Genomic DNA, 15,216 nt, shown 5'->3' on the forward strand with positions numbered 1-15,216 from the left:
CATGGGTATCACCAGATGGTCAATACCGAAATCAGATTGATTATAATTCTTTGCAGCTATAGATGGAGAAGCTCTATACAGTCAGCAAAAATAAGACCTGGAGTTGACTGTACCTCACATAACGAGCTCCTTACTGCAAAATTCAGACTTCAACTGAAGAAAGTAGGGAAAACCACTAGGCCATTCAGGTATGACCTAAACCAAATCCCTTATGGTTATAAAGTAGAGGTGATAAACAGATTCAAGGGATTAGATCTAGCAGACAGAGTGCCTGAAGAACCATGGATGGAGGTTCATAACACTGTATAGGAGGCAGTGACCAAAATCATTCCAAATAAAAAGAAATTCAAGAAGGCTAAGTGGTTGTCTGAGGAGGCTTTACAAATAGCTGAGAAAAGAGCAGCGAAAGGCAAGGGAGAAAGGGAAAGATATACTCAACTGAAGGCAGAGTTCCAGAGAACAGCAAGGAGAGGTAAGAAGGACTTCTTAAATGAACAATGCAAAGAAATAGAGGAAAACAATAGAATGGAAAAGACTACAGATCTCCAGAAAACTGGAGATACCAAGGGGACATTTCATGCAATGATGGGCAAAATAAAGGACAGAATGGCAAGGATCTAAAAGAAGCAGAAGAGATTAAGAAGAGGTGGCAAGAATACACAGAAGAACCATACAAAAGAAGTCTTAATGACCCTGATAACCACGATAGTGTGGTTACTTACCTAGAGCCAGACATTCTGGAGTATGAAGTCAAGTGGGCCTTAGGAAGCATTACTATGAACAAACCTAGAGGAGGTGATATAATTCCAGTTGAGCTATAAAAATGCTAAAAGATGATTTTGTTAAAGTGCAATACTCAATATGTCAGCAAATTTAGTAAACTCAGCAGTGGCCACAGGACTGGAAAAGGTCAGTTTTCATCCCAATTCCAAAGAAGGGCAATGCCAAAGAATGTTCAAACTACCATACCAACCATGCTCATTTCACATGCGAGTAAGACAACACTCAAGATAACACTCACAAGCTAGGCTTCAGTAGCTTGTGAACCAAGAACTTCCAGATGTACAAGCTGGATTTAGAAACGGCAGAGGAACCAGAGATCAAATTGTCAACATCTGTTGGATCAGAGAAAAAGCAAGGGAATTTCAAAAAAATATCTGCTTCATTGAGATGTAAATACCAAAACATGTTACTTGTCTCCTGAGAAACCTGTGTGTGGGTCAAGAAGCAACAGTTAGAACCTGACAGGGAACAACTGACTGGTTGAAAAATTGGGAAAGGGGTACATCAAGGCTGTGTATTGTTACCCTGCTTATTATAACTTACATGCAGAGTACCTCATGTGAAATGCTGGGCTGGATGAATCACAGGCTGGAATCAAGATTGCCGGGAGAAATATCCACAACCTCAGATACGCAGATGACACCACCCTTATGGCAGAAAGTGAAGAGGAACTGGGGGCTTCTTGATGAGGGTGAAAGAGGAGAGTGGGAAAGCTGGCTTAACACTCAGCATTCAGAAAACTAAGATCACGGCATCTGGTCCCATCACTTAATGGCAAACAGATGGGGAAAAAGTGGAAACAGTGACAGATTTTTTTTTCTTGGGCTCCAAAACCACTGCAGACCGTGACTGCAGCCACAAAATTAAAAGATGTTTGCTCCTTGGAAGGAAAACTATGACAAACCTAGAGACTGTATTAAAAAGCAGAGACATCACTTTGCTGACAAAGGTCTGTCTGGTCAAAGCTATGGCTTTTCTAGTAGTCATATATAGATGTGAGAGTTGGACCATAAAGACGGCTGAGCACCAAAGAATTGATGCTTTCGAATTGTGGTGCTAGAGAACACTCTTGAGAGTCCCTTGGATAGCAAGGAGACTAAACCAGTCAATCCTAAAGGAAATCAGTCCTGAATGTTTACTGGAAGGACTGATGCTGAAGCTGAAGCTCCAATACTTCGGCCACCTGATGTGAAGAGCAGATTTATTAGAAAAGACACTGATGCTGGGAAAGATTGAAGGCAGGAGGAGAAGGGGACGACAGAGGATGAGATGGTTGGATGGCATCACCGACTTAATGAACATGGGTTTGAGTAAACTCTGGGAGACAGTGAAGGACAGCGAAGCCTGGCATGCTGCAGTGCATTGTTTGCAAAGAGTCAGACACAGCTTAGAGACTGAACAACTGTAAAAAGACATCTGTGGGGCAACTAGGAACAAAAAGAATACCGGCTAGTTATTATATACTGTAGTATAGTAATACTATACTATAGAGTATACAACTGGAAAAAATGAATACTGGTTAGTTACTATATTATATAATTTCTACTATATTATATTAAGAAATTAATGTTAATTTTTTAGGTATAATATTATCATAGTTCGGTTTTTAAAGGGCGCTTCCCTGGTGGCTCAGCGTGAAGAATCCGCCTGCCACTGCAGGGGACACAGATTCACTCTCTGATCCAGGAAGATCCCACATACTGCAGAGCAACTAGACCCATGCACCACAACAACTGAGCCTGTGCCCTGGAGCCTGGGACCCGCAACTACTGAACCCTGCCCACCCTATAGCTCATATGCTGTAACAAGAGAAGTCACCGCACTGAGAAACCTGGGCACTGCAACTAAAGAAAAGCCCCTGCAGCAACAAAGACACAGCACAGACAAAAAAAGAAGAGAAAAAAAAAAAAAATCCAGTGGGGAAGGGAAAGGGGAAAGAGGGTTGCTAAATCAAAATCAGTCACATGTTGATAATTGGCCAAGATAATCAACATGGAAGTTAGTGATAAGTACAAAGGGGGTGATCATAATACTTCATTGTTGTTGTTCAGTTGCTCAGTTATGTCCAACTCTTTGCAACCCCATGGACTGCGGCATGCCAGGCTTTCCTGTCCTTCACAATCTCCCAGGGCTTGCTGAAACTCATGTCCACTGAGTCGGTGATGTTATCCAACCATCTCATCCTCTATCATTCCCTTCTCCTCCTGCCTTCAATCTTTCCCAGCATCAGCGTCTTTTCTAATAAATCTGCTCTTCGTATCAGGTGGCCAAAGTATTGGAGCTTCAGCTTCAGCATCAGTCCTTCCAATGAATATTCAAGATTGATTTCCTTTAGGATTGACTGGTTTGATCTCCTTGCAGTCCAAGGGACTCTCAAGAGTATTCTCCAACACCACAGTTCAAAAGAATAAATTCTTTGGTGCTCAGCTTTCTTTATACTCCAACTCTCATATCCATACATGACGACTGGAAAAACCATAGCTGTGACTAGACAGACCTTTATTGGCAAAGTAATGTCTCTACTTTTTAATATGCTGTCTAGATTGGCCACAGCTTTTCTTCCAAGGAGCAAACATCTTTTAATTTCACAGCTGCAGTCACCATCTGCAATGATTCTGGAGCTCCAAAAAAAAAAAGTCTCTCACTATTTCGGTTGTTTCCTCATCTATTTGCCATTAAGTGATGGGACAGAAGCCATGATCTTCATTTTTTGAATGTCGAGTTTTAAGCTAACTTTTTCACGCTCCTCTTTCACTTTCATCAAGAGGCTCTTTAGTTCACTTTCTGCCATAAGGGTGGTGTCATCTGCATATCTGAAGTTATTGATATTTCTCCTGGCAATCTTGATTCCAGCTTGTGTTTCATCCAGCCTGGCATTTTGCATGATGTACTCTGCATGTAAGTTAAATAAGCAGGGTGACAATATACAGCCGTGATGTGCTCCTTTGCCTATTTGGAACCAGTCTGTTGTTCCCTGTCAGGTTCTAACTGTTGCTTCTTAACATGCATACAGGTTTCTCAGGAGGCAGGTAAGGTGGTCTGGTATTCCCATTTCTTGAAGAATCTTCCACAGTTTGATGTGATCCACATAGTCTAAGGCTTTAGCATAGTCAGTGAAGCGAAGTAGATGTTTTTCTGGAATTCTCTTGCTTTTTCTAGGATCCAACGGATGTTGGCAATTTGATCTCTGGTTCCTCTGCCTTTTCTAAATCCAGTTTGAACATCTGGAAGTTCTCGGTTTATGTACTGTTGAAGCATAGCTTGGAGAATTTTGAGCATAACTTTGCTAGCATGTGAAATGACTGCAACTGTGCGGTAGTTTGAACATTCTCTGGCATTGTCTTTCTTTGGGATTGGAATGAAAACTGACCTTTTCCAGTTCTGGGGCAACTGCTGAGTTTTCCAAATTTGCTAGGATATCATAACATTAACTCATTACAATTTTGAAGTTTTCCATAACGAAAAGTTATTTTTTATTTTTAGTATGATGTGAACCAACTTCAACATACTATAAAATTTAGAATGTAGGTCAAGGGCAGTTGTCACATACCTTTCAGGAACTACAGTCATGTCAAATTCAATTTGGCCACAAAATACCATATACTATATGATTCTATTTATATGAAATGCTCAAGGTAGGTTATCTATAGACAGAAAGTAGATTAGAGGCTTACTGACACGTTTTTAGGGTACTGAAAAAACACTTTAAAACTGATTTGTGGTGAAGGGTGGATGACTATGAATATACTAAAAAACCATTGAACTGTGCACTTTAAATAGGTGAGCTGTCCAGTATGTAAATTATATACCAATAAAGCTTTTTTTTAAAAGTAATAAGTCAGAGAAAGACAAAAAACATATGATCATACTTATATGTGGGGTCTTAAAAGAATTAAACTCATAGAAACAGAATGCAATGATAGTTGCCAAAAGCTAGGGGTTGGGGGAAATATAGAGATATTGGTCAAAGGGTACACATTTCCAATTATAAGATGAATAAGTTCTGAGAATCCTAATGTATAGCATGGTGACTATAGTTAACTATGTTGTGTTATTATATACCTGAAAGTTGTTAAGATAGTAGATCTTAATTAAATATTCTCACCACACACACACACACACACAGCAGTTATTAGGTATGGTGATCGTTTTGTTCACTACCTTTATTGTAATCACTCAGCAACATATACATGTATCAACCATCACACTGCATACTTTAAACTTACACAGTGTTACTTATCAACTATAGATACAAATCTGGAGGAAGAAAGTAATTTTGTGCTTAATAAATGCTTTCCAATAAAAGAGGACTCCCCTAAAGATATATTCTATCATATATGGACCCTAACCAGCATTTTCCTCTCGATTTCCTTCCTTCATCTACTTCTCGATTTATTCCACTGATCTCTTCTTTATTCTGTCATGTCAGTTCTGAAAGACTCGATTTAAAAGAGACTAACCAAAATAGAAAGTGAAGAGGAACTAAAACGCCTCTTGATGAAAGTGAAAGAGGAGAGTGAAAAAGTTGGCTTAAAGCTCAACATTTAGAAAACTAAGATCATGGCATCTGGTCCCATCACTTCATGGCAAATAGATGGGGAAACAGTGTCAGACTTTATTTTTTTGGGCTCCAAAATCACTGCAGATGGTGATTGCAGCCATGAAATTAAAAGACGCTTACTCCTTGGAAGGAAAGTTATGACCAATCTAGATAGCATATTAAAAAGCAGAGACATTACTTTGCCAACAAAGGTCCGTCTAGTCAAGGCTATGGTTTTTCCAGTAGTCATGTATGGATGTGAGAGTTGGACTGTGAAGAAAGCTGAGCGCCAAAAAATTGATGCTTTTGAACTGGGTGTTGGAGAAGACTCTTGAGAGTCCCTTGGACTGCAGGGAGATCCAACCAATCCATCCTATAGAAGATCAGTCCTGGGTGTTCATTGGAAGGACTGATGCTGAGGCTGAAATTCCAATACTTTGGCCATCTCATGCAAAGAGTTGACTCATTGGAGAAGACCCTGATGCTGGGAGGGATTGGGGGCAGGAGGAGAAGGGGACGACAGAGGATGAGATGGCTGGATGGCATCACCGACTCGATCGACATGAGTTTGGGTAAACTCCAGGAGTTGGTGATGGACAGGGAGGCCTGGCGTGCTGCAATTCATGGGTCGCAAAGAGTAGGACATGACTGAGCGACTGAACTGAACTGAACTGAACCAAAATACAGCCTACTTTGGTTTGACAAGTTATTTTCAGGACTGATTCATCAAATGGATTTTAAAAATTAGTTTTCTTTCACTATCAAGTACAAATTAATGGTTGGCAAGGTATGCTTTCATACTGCTTTCAGAAGTATAATCTTCCTGAGTTTGCCAGTATGTATCAAGAGATTTTTTTAAAGTTTATAACTTTCAGCTAGTTATTATCCTTCTAAAAGTTTATTCTAAGGAGTTTATCAGAAATGTGGCCAAACTCTTTAAGTATAAAGATACTCATCACAGTGCTATATTACCAAAAAATTGGAAGTAAATACTCAACCAGAGTAGAATGGTTGAATATATTATGGTACATTCATGTAAAGCATATTATAGTCATTAAAAGTAGTTTTTTCCAAAGGGAAAATGTTTATGGATATAAGAAAATCATGGGACTAAACTGTATACATATTTTACAATGATTCTACTTTTGGTCAAAACAATACAAATAAATATATAGTATATATGCATAAAAAACAAAACCAGCAGCAACATGGCTGGACCTATAGATTATATTAAGTGAAGTAAATCAGAGAAAGACAAATTTACATCACTTGTACGTGGAATCTAAAAAGATGATGCAAATGAACTTATTTATAAAACAGAAACTGACTCACAGACACAGAAACCAAACTTTTGGTTATCAAAGAGGAAAGAGGGGAAGGGATAAACTGGGAGTTTGGGATTAACATATATATACTACTATATAGAAAATATATAAACAAGGACCTATTGCATAGCACAGGTAATAGTAAATATTTTGTAATAACCCATAATGGAAAAAAATCTGAAAAACAATACACACACATATATATGTATATATATTAACATACATATGTATACAATGGCTCAGCAATAAAGAATCAGCCTGCATTGTAGGAGAAGCAGGTTTCATTCCTGAGTCAGGAGGATCCCCTGGAGCAGGAAATGGCAACTCACTCCAGTATTCTTGTCTGAAAAATTCCATGGACAGAGGAGCCTGGCAGGCTATAGTCCAGGGAGTCACAAAGAGTCGGACATAACTAAGCAAGCATGCATATATATATATGTATATACATACATTATATATATTAATATATGAACTGAGTCACTTTGCTGTATACTATATACCTAAAACTAATACAAAAAAAAAGAAAAACCTAATACAACTGTAAATCAACTATACTTCAATTTTTTAAAAAAACTGTATCAACCAGGGCTGGGACACAACCCAAAACCAGAAGTAAACTCATGAAATTACTGAGTGGGGTTATCAATGATTTTTCTTACTTTATATATTTTCAAAAGTATCTATAGTAAAAAAAAAATTGTTGCTATTTGGGGTGCAGGCTAAGTCGCTTCAGTGTGTCCAACTCTTTGCAACTCTACAGACTGTAGCTCGCCAGGCTCCTCTGTTCACGAGATTCTCCAGGCAAGAATACTGGAGTGGGTTGCCATGCCCTCCTCCAGGGAATCTTCCTGACCCCAGGGATTGAACCCGTGTCTCTTACATCTCCTGCCTTGGCAGGAGGGTTCTTTACCACTAGCACTACCTGGGAAGCCCACTGTTTGGGGTAACATATGGACTTTTTGTTTTGTTTGTACTATAATGTTTGACATTCAATTGGTGAGTTCAATTTTAGTCACACTGTATTTTTTATATGTGTTTCTTATTCTTAAAACACTTCACATTTGTATATTCTTTCTCTGTTATGTTAGACAGGATCTAACTGAGGCAAACTCCAACTTTTCCTTATTCTTTAGAATCTTCCCATACTGCTCTGTCCTATGTATCTAAGGATCATAAATGTTATTGCAAAGTCTAGAGTGAAGATCCCAAGAAAAACATATCTTAATATCAAATCTTATATTTATGTGATGACCCCCACTCTGACACTACTGGAAACACAGAAGATTCTGAATAAACACTTGTTGGGCTGTAATTAAATGTTGGTTGGCAATATGCAAAGAATCTATACTACTTGAACTGAAGATACATTTCTCTGAGTCAGTTTCACAAATCATACGTATCCTTTTAAGAGTTGCAAAGTATCTTTAAAAGAAAATCACTGAACCAATTTTCTTATACGTAACAGCTTAAATATTAAATGACTTATCCAAATTTATACTGACAGTTAATGATGGAGACAGGACGATAATTCAGGCTTTGGAGTTCTTAAGTACATCAATCCTAAATTATAAATATCCTTTATGTCTTCAGCTTATAGAATTATGTATATACTATGCATTTAACATTAGACTTCACTCTTCACACAATATAATCTCACAAAGAGTCAGTGAACAGGTACCCTACAGGCATACCTCCTTGAAAATTCTAAATCTGGTAGTTCCAGAATGGATGAGGGAAGGTCTTGATATAGCTGGTTCATTACAATCTGGAAATGCTACATTGGAGACCTGGCTCAGTGTGGACATCCTTGTTGCAAGTTGCATCTAGAAGCTGGATCTTGGGATCAGTTCAGTTCCTAAGCCATGGAAGGATGACTTACCCACTCAGCCTCCCCTGTCTCATGCTTAATCACTCTCAAAGGCCTAAGAACCACTCCTTAGCATGTATACTGCAGCAGCCCTGGGCATACAGTAATTGATCTCTTTCTTTAGAAGGAGGGAACTAGCCTGTGAGTGATGATTCTGCCCCCATTCTCTACTCTAGCCAGGAAAATGTCTAGCTCTTATCATGAAGTTGTTATAAATAAAGTCAGAAATTCTGCTGCAGCCACCTAAGCTGAGGATATTATTTAGATAGAACACCATCCCCCCTTCTGATCTTATCCTCCTGCCTTCAGCTTTTCTATGTCCCCCACACCTCCTGCCCCTGGTTGCATTCTTACCTGTTTGGCTCAGTGGGTTCCAGGCTACTTCCTGCTGCCCACATCCAGAACAGCCAGATTGAGAAACCTGAAGACTGGCTTGGTAGAGAGACTCCAATTCTGAGGTCTCCTGCTCTGTGTCCTGGTTCCAATGTGGATGCAAAATGATGTGGTTTCTTTCTGGATAGGTTACACAGGTATGGGAATCATGAGGGGAGGACTTCACTCCTGGCCCAGGGACCCCATGTTTAAGCTGAGAATCACAGAGCCTTGTGACATTCACCCAAGAATCCAAAGGCAAGGAAGTCCCTAAATCGACACTGCTGCCCAGCTCCTTAGGCCCAGCATCTCTCACTTGAGACGGTTTCCCATGGTAAATACCTGACTCTGCCAACCTGGGATGTCCTCCCCTAGAAGCTTCACCATTAGGCGGCCCAGAGTTCATGGCAAGAGAAGGATGATTAGCAGGCTCTTCCCAGGAAGGCAGTTTGTTCCTACCATCCAAAGAGGGTTGTTGTTTTGCCCAAGACCAGTGGCCTTTCCCTTGACCATGTGGGAAAGGAGGCTTACAGTCAGAAGGTGGAGAGTCCTTCCTTAGACTATTTGGCAAACTTCTATCCTGGGCACCTGTACCATCCCTGGTGGAGGCACTGTGCATCCTCTGGAACTGCTCTGCCAAAGAGCGGACAAGCCCCTTGGTGGTAGGAAACTCTGGCATAGAGGGCTCCTCGCTGCCTCGGTCCATATTTGAAGTCAATGGAGTTTTGAGGTTGTGGGTTTGGAGGCATTGGTTAGTTTTCTGTACAGCATTAGAAGAGTGAAGCACAGATGAGGAAGGAGCAGGCTTTACGGGGTGGCAGGCCCTGTGCAGAGAAAGGCTAGGCTGAGCTGCTGAACTTGAGGGACCACAGCCTAGACTGTGCGTGTCTCCTCTCTCAGAGGTGGCTGTTATTCCAATTGGCTGTGACCAAGGCATCGCCAGGGATGAGTCAGCAGGATCCCTCCTTTCTTGGAATAGCTGTTCTTGATCAGTGTCTCTTCCTTCTTGTTGGGGGAACCTGGTGCAGCTGCCGTCGTCACCCCTGCAGCTTTGCCGCTCATCCTCTGGTTCCCAAGCATGAGGAGAGTCCGTCTCAGTTCTCCCTGGTGTTCTAGGTAAGCCCTGCCTGTGAAACACAGAGGGGTCAACACTGTCCACCTCAACTGGAGTAAGAAGGTTCGAGGCAGACCCACGGGGGGAATTGTGCTGTGGAGCAGACAGGGCGGATGAGTCTGGGAATAACGGCGAGTGTGACTCATGGCAGGAAGCAGGTGAGTAAATGAAAGTACTGGCCCCAAACTCCGTATTTGTGTAGGGTTCCAGTTGGGCCTCCTGGCTTAACAATACTTGGAGCGGGATAGGCTGTTCACTGAAATAAATAAAGAGAGCCAGTCATAAGCTGTCTTAATTGACAAGATTACTTACAAAAAGAACTGTTCATTTGGTTCCCATTTCTAGCTATTCACAGAGGGAATGGTGAAAAGAAATAGAAAGACAAGCATAAGTAGAGTCAACAGATTGGAGGTTCACGAGAGAAGGCATGTGGTCAGCTCATACCCAAGTAACGGGTAATATCAATTCTCTTTATTAAATATCCTCATCAAAGTTGTACACAGTGATAGTAAGCAAAGCTCTTGCCAATATTCTTCATTACCTGTAAAGTCCCATTCCAATCATCCTCTACTTAAAAATTCAAAAACAAACATTTCTAGTCCCACATGCAGATGACAAGAGAAGGTAAGCAAAGCCTAGAGATCACTCATACCTAGGGTCCTGAGAGGCAGATCAGCCAAAAGAACCAGAAGGCCATATTTACAGAGTACAGGATGATTTGGGCTCCCGGCATTAATAGAAAGAGCAACCATTTCAAGTGTATTCTTATAATCTGGATTTGATTGTGTTTATTCACTGAGATGCTTCCCCAAAGTAACAAATGGTGACTCTCTTGAGATCTGGGAGTGGGAGTAGGGATTAAATGCATTTAATTGGTTTCTTGCTAATTGTTTTATATTTCTGATCTGAAAATCTCATTAGAAGCACTTAGATATAACCTTAATTACTCACATATATCAAGTAAGATTTCTGAAAAGAGTTTAGCTCCCTCAATTGCTTACACTCAAATATATCTCCGATCAGACTGTCAAATCAGCATTCAACTAGTGGAGTAAATAGGAGAAAAGAAGAAAATGGAAGATCCTAGCTAGGAGCATTAAATTTCAATGATAATATACTATAAACTTTTGTAGATATAGTAATTCTATCACCCTTGTAACACTGTGAAGAATGTATTACTTATAAGGGAAACATAATGGAGTCCAAAAGACCTGGATTTCAAATTCCATGCTTCTACCACTTACTAGCTGAGTAATCCTGGGTATCATACTTAGTTAATCCTCTCTGAGCCTGAGTTTCCTTATTTATAAACCATTGCTAAATAGTAATCCCTGTCTCCTAAAGGTGTAAAATAAAACATGAAAGTATTTAGCTTACTGCCTGGGCAAATATTCAAAAAATGTTAGCTTCCTTTATAATATTTATATTCTGAAAACTACTCAGGCTTATTAACAGCCAACATTAATTCTTACTTAATTCTATCTATTCTAAGTAACAGCCAGTTTCAAGGGCTAAAATGTGGGAACTATACTAATGTCCATGGGGACTTTTTTCCTATTCCTGACCATAGGGAAGAAAAACAAAGGGAATCTTTGTGTCTCCTCTCAGTCGCTGAGTCAGAGCAAGGAAGACTGCTTTCTCTGCTTCCTTAAGGGACAGGAGACACTGAAATCCCCAAATAAATCACATGGTTTCTACTCCAAAGTGAAATGCAACTCAGACTGCCATGTCTAAGATCATAATATGTGCCAATTTAATAATCATGTTATTACACAAGTCCAGAGACAAACTCACCCACAGGAAATATGGACAAGTGGTCTATTTATGATGCTATGCTTTCTGTATCTTTCTAGGAACTGTTAAGAGAAGGACCAGCAGTGGGATGAGCTTTTCACTGTATATCTGACCTGAGAGAAGAAATCTTTCCAGAGGACTCTTCTCTCTCCCCTGGAGTCGCCAAGACAATGAGAGCTGGCTATGGAGCACCCATGGTCACTTCCTCCCCTGGCGTCCATAAACTACAGTGGTTCCCAGGCACTACCTTGTCGGCTGAGGGAGGGCTCCCCCCTGTGAGGGGAGGCAGGCTGAGGGCTGCGACGGCGGCTGAGATGATTGCTGCTGCTGCATGCGCTCCTGCAGGCTCCGTGCTTTTCGAATACTGATTTGCAACTTCTTATCGACTAGGGCTCTGCTGTGCGTGCTAGAGCTGGCACCATGCAGGGCAAGTCTTAGTTTAGCTAAAATGCAAAAGAAAATACAGCAGAAACAGAACACAAAAATACAAACAAAAATAAAAAATAAAATTCAACCAAAAATGAGCAAAGTTATGCAATAAAACTGAAAATATGCAGCAGAACTACAAGGCATGGACCATGCATATGGTATCCAGGGCACAAGGCTGCCTCTGGCTGTAAGGAACATTCATGGAAGCCATGGAGGCCAAACAGGTTAATTCAAATTTAAAAATCAAACAAACAAAAAGCTAAACTAAAATGAGTCAAGAAGATAAATTGGTGCTTCCATCTCAGATGTTACCACTCTCATTGTCCTTTGCAACTGACCTGTCCAACTCTGGTCTTCATTCTCTGTTCACAACTCCCCCTTCCTGACAGTCAACAGCAGAACTAAGATCCAAACCTGCATCTGTCTTTATAGAACACAGCTTCTTGTGGGTCATATTTAAGAACCAGATACAAATTCTTAGTCCCTTGCTGTAACCCTATGCTGCAGCATACCAGGAAGGCAGGGGAGAAACGTAAAGAATCAAATATGCAGTAAGAAGTCACAGACCTAGGAAGTCACAGCCAATTTACTCATTTCTTCCTGCCCTAAGCTCCACTGCGCTAGTCAGTAACTAGCACAAGAGCAGACTAACCTCGCATCTGAGACCTAACTTTATTTGGGGATTAGGAGATAGGTATGGCTGGATAGTTCATTTGTAGACTCCTGCTGAGATTTTTCCAGTAAATACCCACAGGCCACAGTGACAGTGCCTAGCACATTTAGAAATCTGAAAGGAAAAGATAGCTAAAGGGCCTCAGTTTGGGGGAGTGAAAGTAATGAAACCTAAAAGCTCTTTTTATCCTATCTGAGTGAATAACTATCATGAAGTTAGTCAAAAGTGCCATAGCCATAGCGGTTAGAGTTACTTACAGATAGCTTCGTTACAGAGAGCCAAAGCGGCAGCACAGTCTCCCTTCTGCTCCAGATGCAGCGACTCTTCAAACACTGAATCTGCCTCTTGCAGGGACCTCTCAAAGCCGTCACTCCTCCCTGAAAGGGCCAGCACTTTTCATTTTCATAACAACCTGTTCCAACTTTTCCTATGTACTGTTGTTTCCTTTAGGTGTACATAGATCCTCACTGCTGAGTCTTTGGTCCACCTTTATTCCAACTGACCATTACTAGTAAGAATTCTCTGAAACATGTAGGACATCCATTTTTCTTTGCCTTAACTGAGACCTTACCAAAGCCGTGAAGGAGGGGCATGTCATTGTCCACCACATATTTCAACTCCAAGACCTCTTAGGACGTCCCTCAAGAAAGAACAAAGTACTGTCTATAATGTAAGGGTGGGTTCTTTTGCCTGGAAATGACCTGCTTCCCACAAGATTGCAACAAGATACTTCTTGGCAATGTGTGTCCAGAACCCCAAATCTCCACCGAGACCTCCACTGTTGTGTTAAGGCAAAAGTGGCCTCATGACTCTGTGGATAGTCATGTGTAACACTTCTTTCCTGTACCAATTCATAGTCCTCTCTATACCACCCGCACCTGGAAAATCAGTACTCCTCTCGGGCACAGGTGTTCTACAGTTCCTAACTTCAATATATCTACCAAGTCGGTGGAACCATCTTTGTTCTTGGTTTGCACACACTTATCTTTCATCAGCAAGGCTAAGTATTTACTTCTGTCCTGCCCTTGCTCACCCAACCTACCGTAAAAGAGTCACCTTCCCACATAGTGACCATGAAATGTTGCCTTCTCCCCAAAAGTGAATATGTGCCAAAGCAGGACAGGAGTTGAAGGATAGTGCCAGATAAAGAGTGACAAACTACTATAAATGTAACTTCTGTAAAAGAATCCTCCAGTTTATGTATCCCACTGCCTTTTATTCACTCATAACCATAAATCAGTAGTAAGCTGTAATGTAACTTCATCTGTGATTGGAATTAATGGTGAGTTTCACAAGCTCACAAGAAAAAAGAAATCATACTATTTCTCCCATAATATCCCCATCCTCCATTAACCTCCAGCTGGACATGGTAAGAAAAGCTCTTCCATACCCCTAACATTCACTCCTTAGTCCACTAATAACTTTTGGAGAATAATGGGAAGACAGTGGAAGTAGCATTTGGGTTCTACTCCACCACTAGAGTTATGGTCCCTGGGGTAGGGGGTACACAGGCCTGAAATTTTCTCATTATATCTGAAATCAACTGAATCTATGCAACCTTTATAATCAGAGGTGGTGGCTACAGCATTAAAAAATGTTCTCTACAGAGACACAGGAAAATTACAGCTGGCCAATCATTGTACTAAATTATAATTCTTATCCTCCAGAATTCTTAGCACTCCATTCCTTGCTGTTCCAGGAGATGCTAAACCAAAACATCTGGAGAACTGACAGTGAAATACAACCAGAGGGACCCACTCTCAGCTCTAAAGTACTACCCAACTGACAGAGTGGGGAGAAAGGCAAGGGAGGAAGATAACAAGACCCCTCTTTCAGAAGCAACATAAAGTCGAGACACCAATGTGATATAGCTTAAGGAAAAAAAATAAGAAAAAAAAAATCTAAGTATAGGGATATCTAAAAAATTAGGAAAGGTAAGCTAATTTGGAGACAAATACAATATTCTGGGAAGTATAAAGCAACAATTGCCTTGAATCAAAAGACAGTAGAATTAGAGGAGAAAAGGAGCCCCCCAAAAAGCCCAGGAAGTTTCTCTGAGTGTTGATAAGAAGAAAGAAGTGATTAAGAGAAAGCAGCCACCCAAAGCAGTCCAGGCTCCTGTTCTTTACACTGCTTTAGCACAATCTGTATCTGGCTGGAGGTTCTGAACAATAATTTATTTCATACACAAACAGAGATATAGGTTTCAGGGCCTATTTAAAATAGATGCCTCAGCCTTTTTAAACCCTTATTTTGAAGGCTAGTCTCTGCTGGTGTAAAATGACATCTTAAAGCAATCGAAGAAAAAAACCAGTAACT

At 40.6% G+C, this 15,216-nt stretch overlaps 1 protein-coding gene across 18 annotated transcripts in view; it reads right to left on the reverse strand.

Moving 5' to 3' along the window:
• The window catches only part of USP54 (ubiquitin specific peptidase 54), a 118,761-nt gene that overhangs the window by 10,541 nt on the left and 93,004 nt on the right, over positions 1-15,216 (reverse strand). For 14 of the 18 annotated variants that reach the window (XM_043925449.1, XM_043925455.1, XM_043925450.1 and 11 more), the window contains 3 exons: positions 13,155-13,274; positions 12,043-12,238; positions 8,870-10,257 (listed from right to left, as the gene is read on the reverse strand). In XM_043925449.1, coding sequence (XP_043781384.1) covers positions 8,870-10,257; positions 12,043-12,238; positions 13,155-13,274 — 1,704 coding nt within the window. Of the gene's footprint in view, positions 1-8,869; positions 10,258-12,042; positions 12,239-13,154; positions 13,275-15,216 lie in introns of those variants that run through there. The other 4 variants (XM_043925462.1, XM_043925459.1, XM_043925461.1 and 1 more) reach the window with 3 other exon arrangements.

Source organism: Cervus elaphus, chromosome 15 (assembly GCF_910594005.1).
Source record: "Cervus elaphus chromosome 15, mCerEla1.1, whole genome shotgun sequence".
Taxonomy (NCBI): Eukaryota; Metazoa; Chordata; class Mammalia; order Artiodactyla; family Cervidae; genus Cervus; species Cervus elaphus.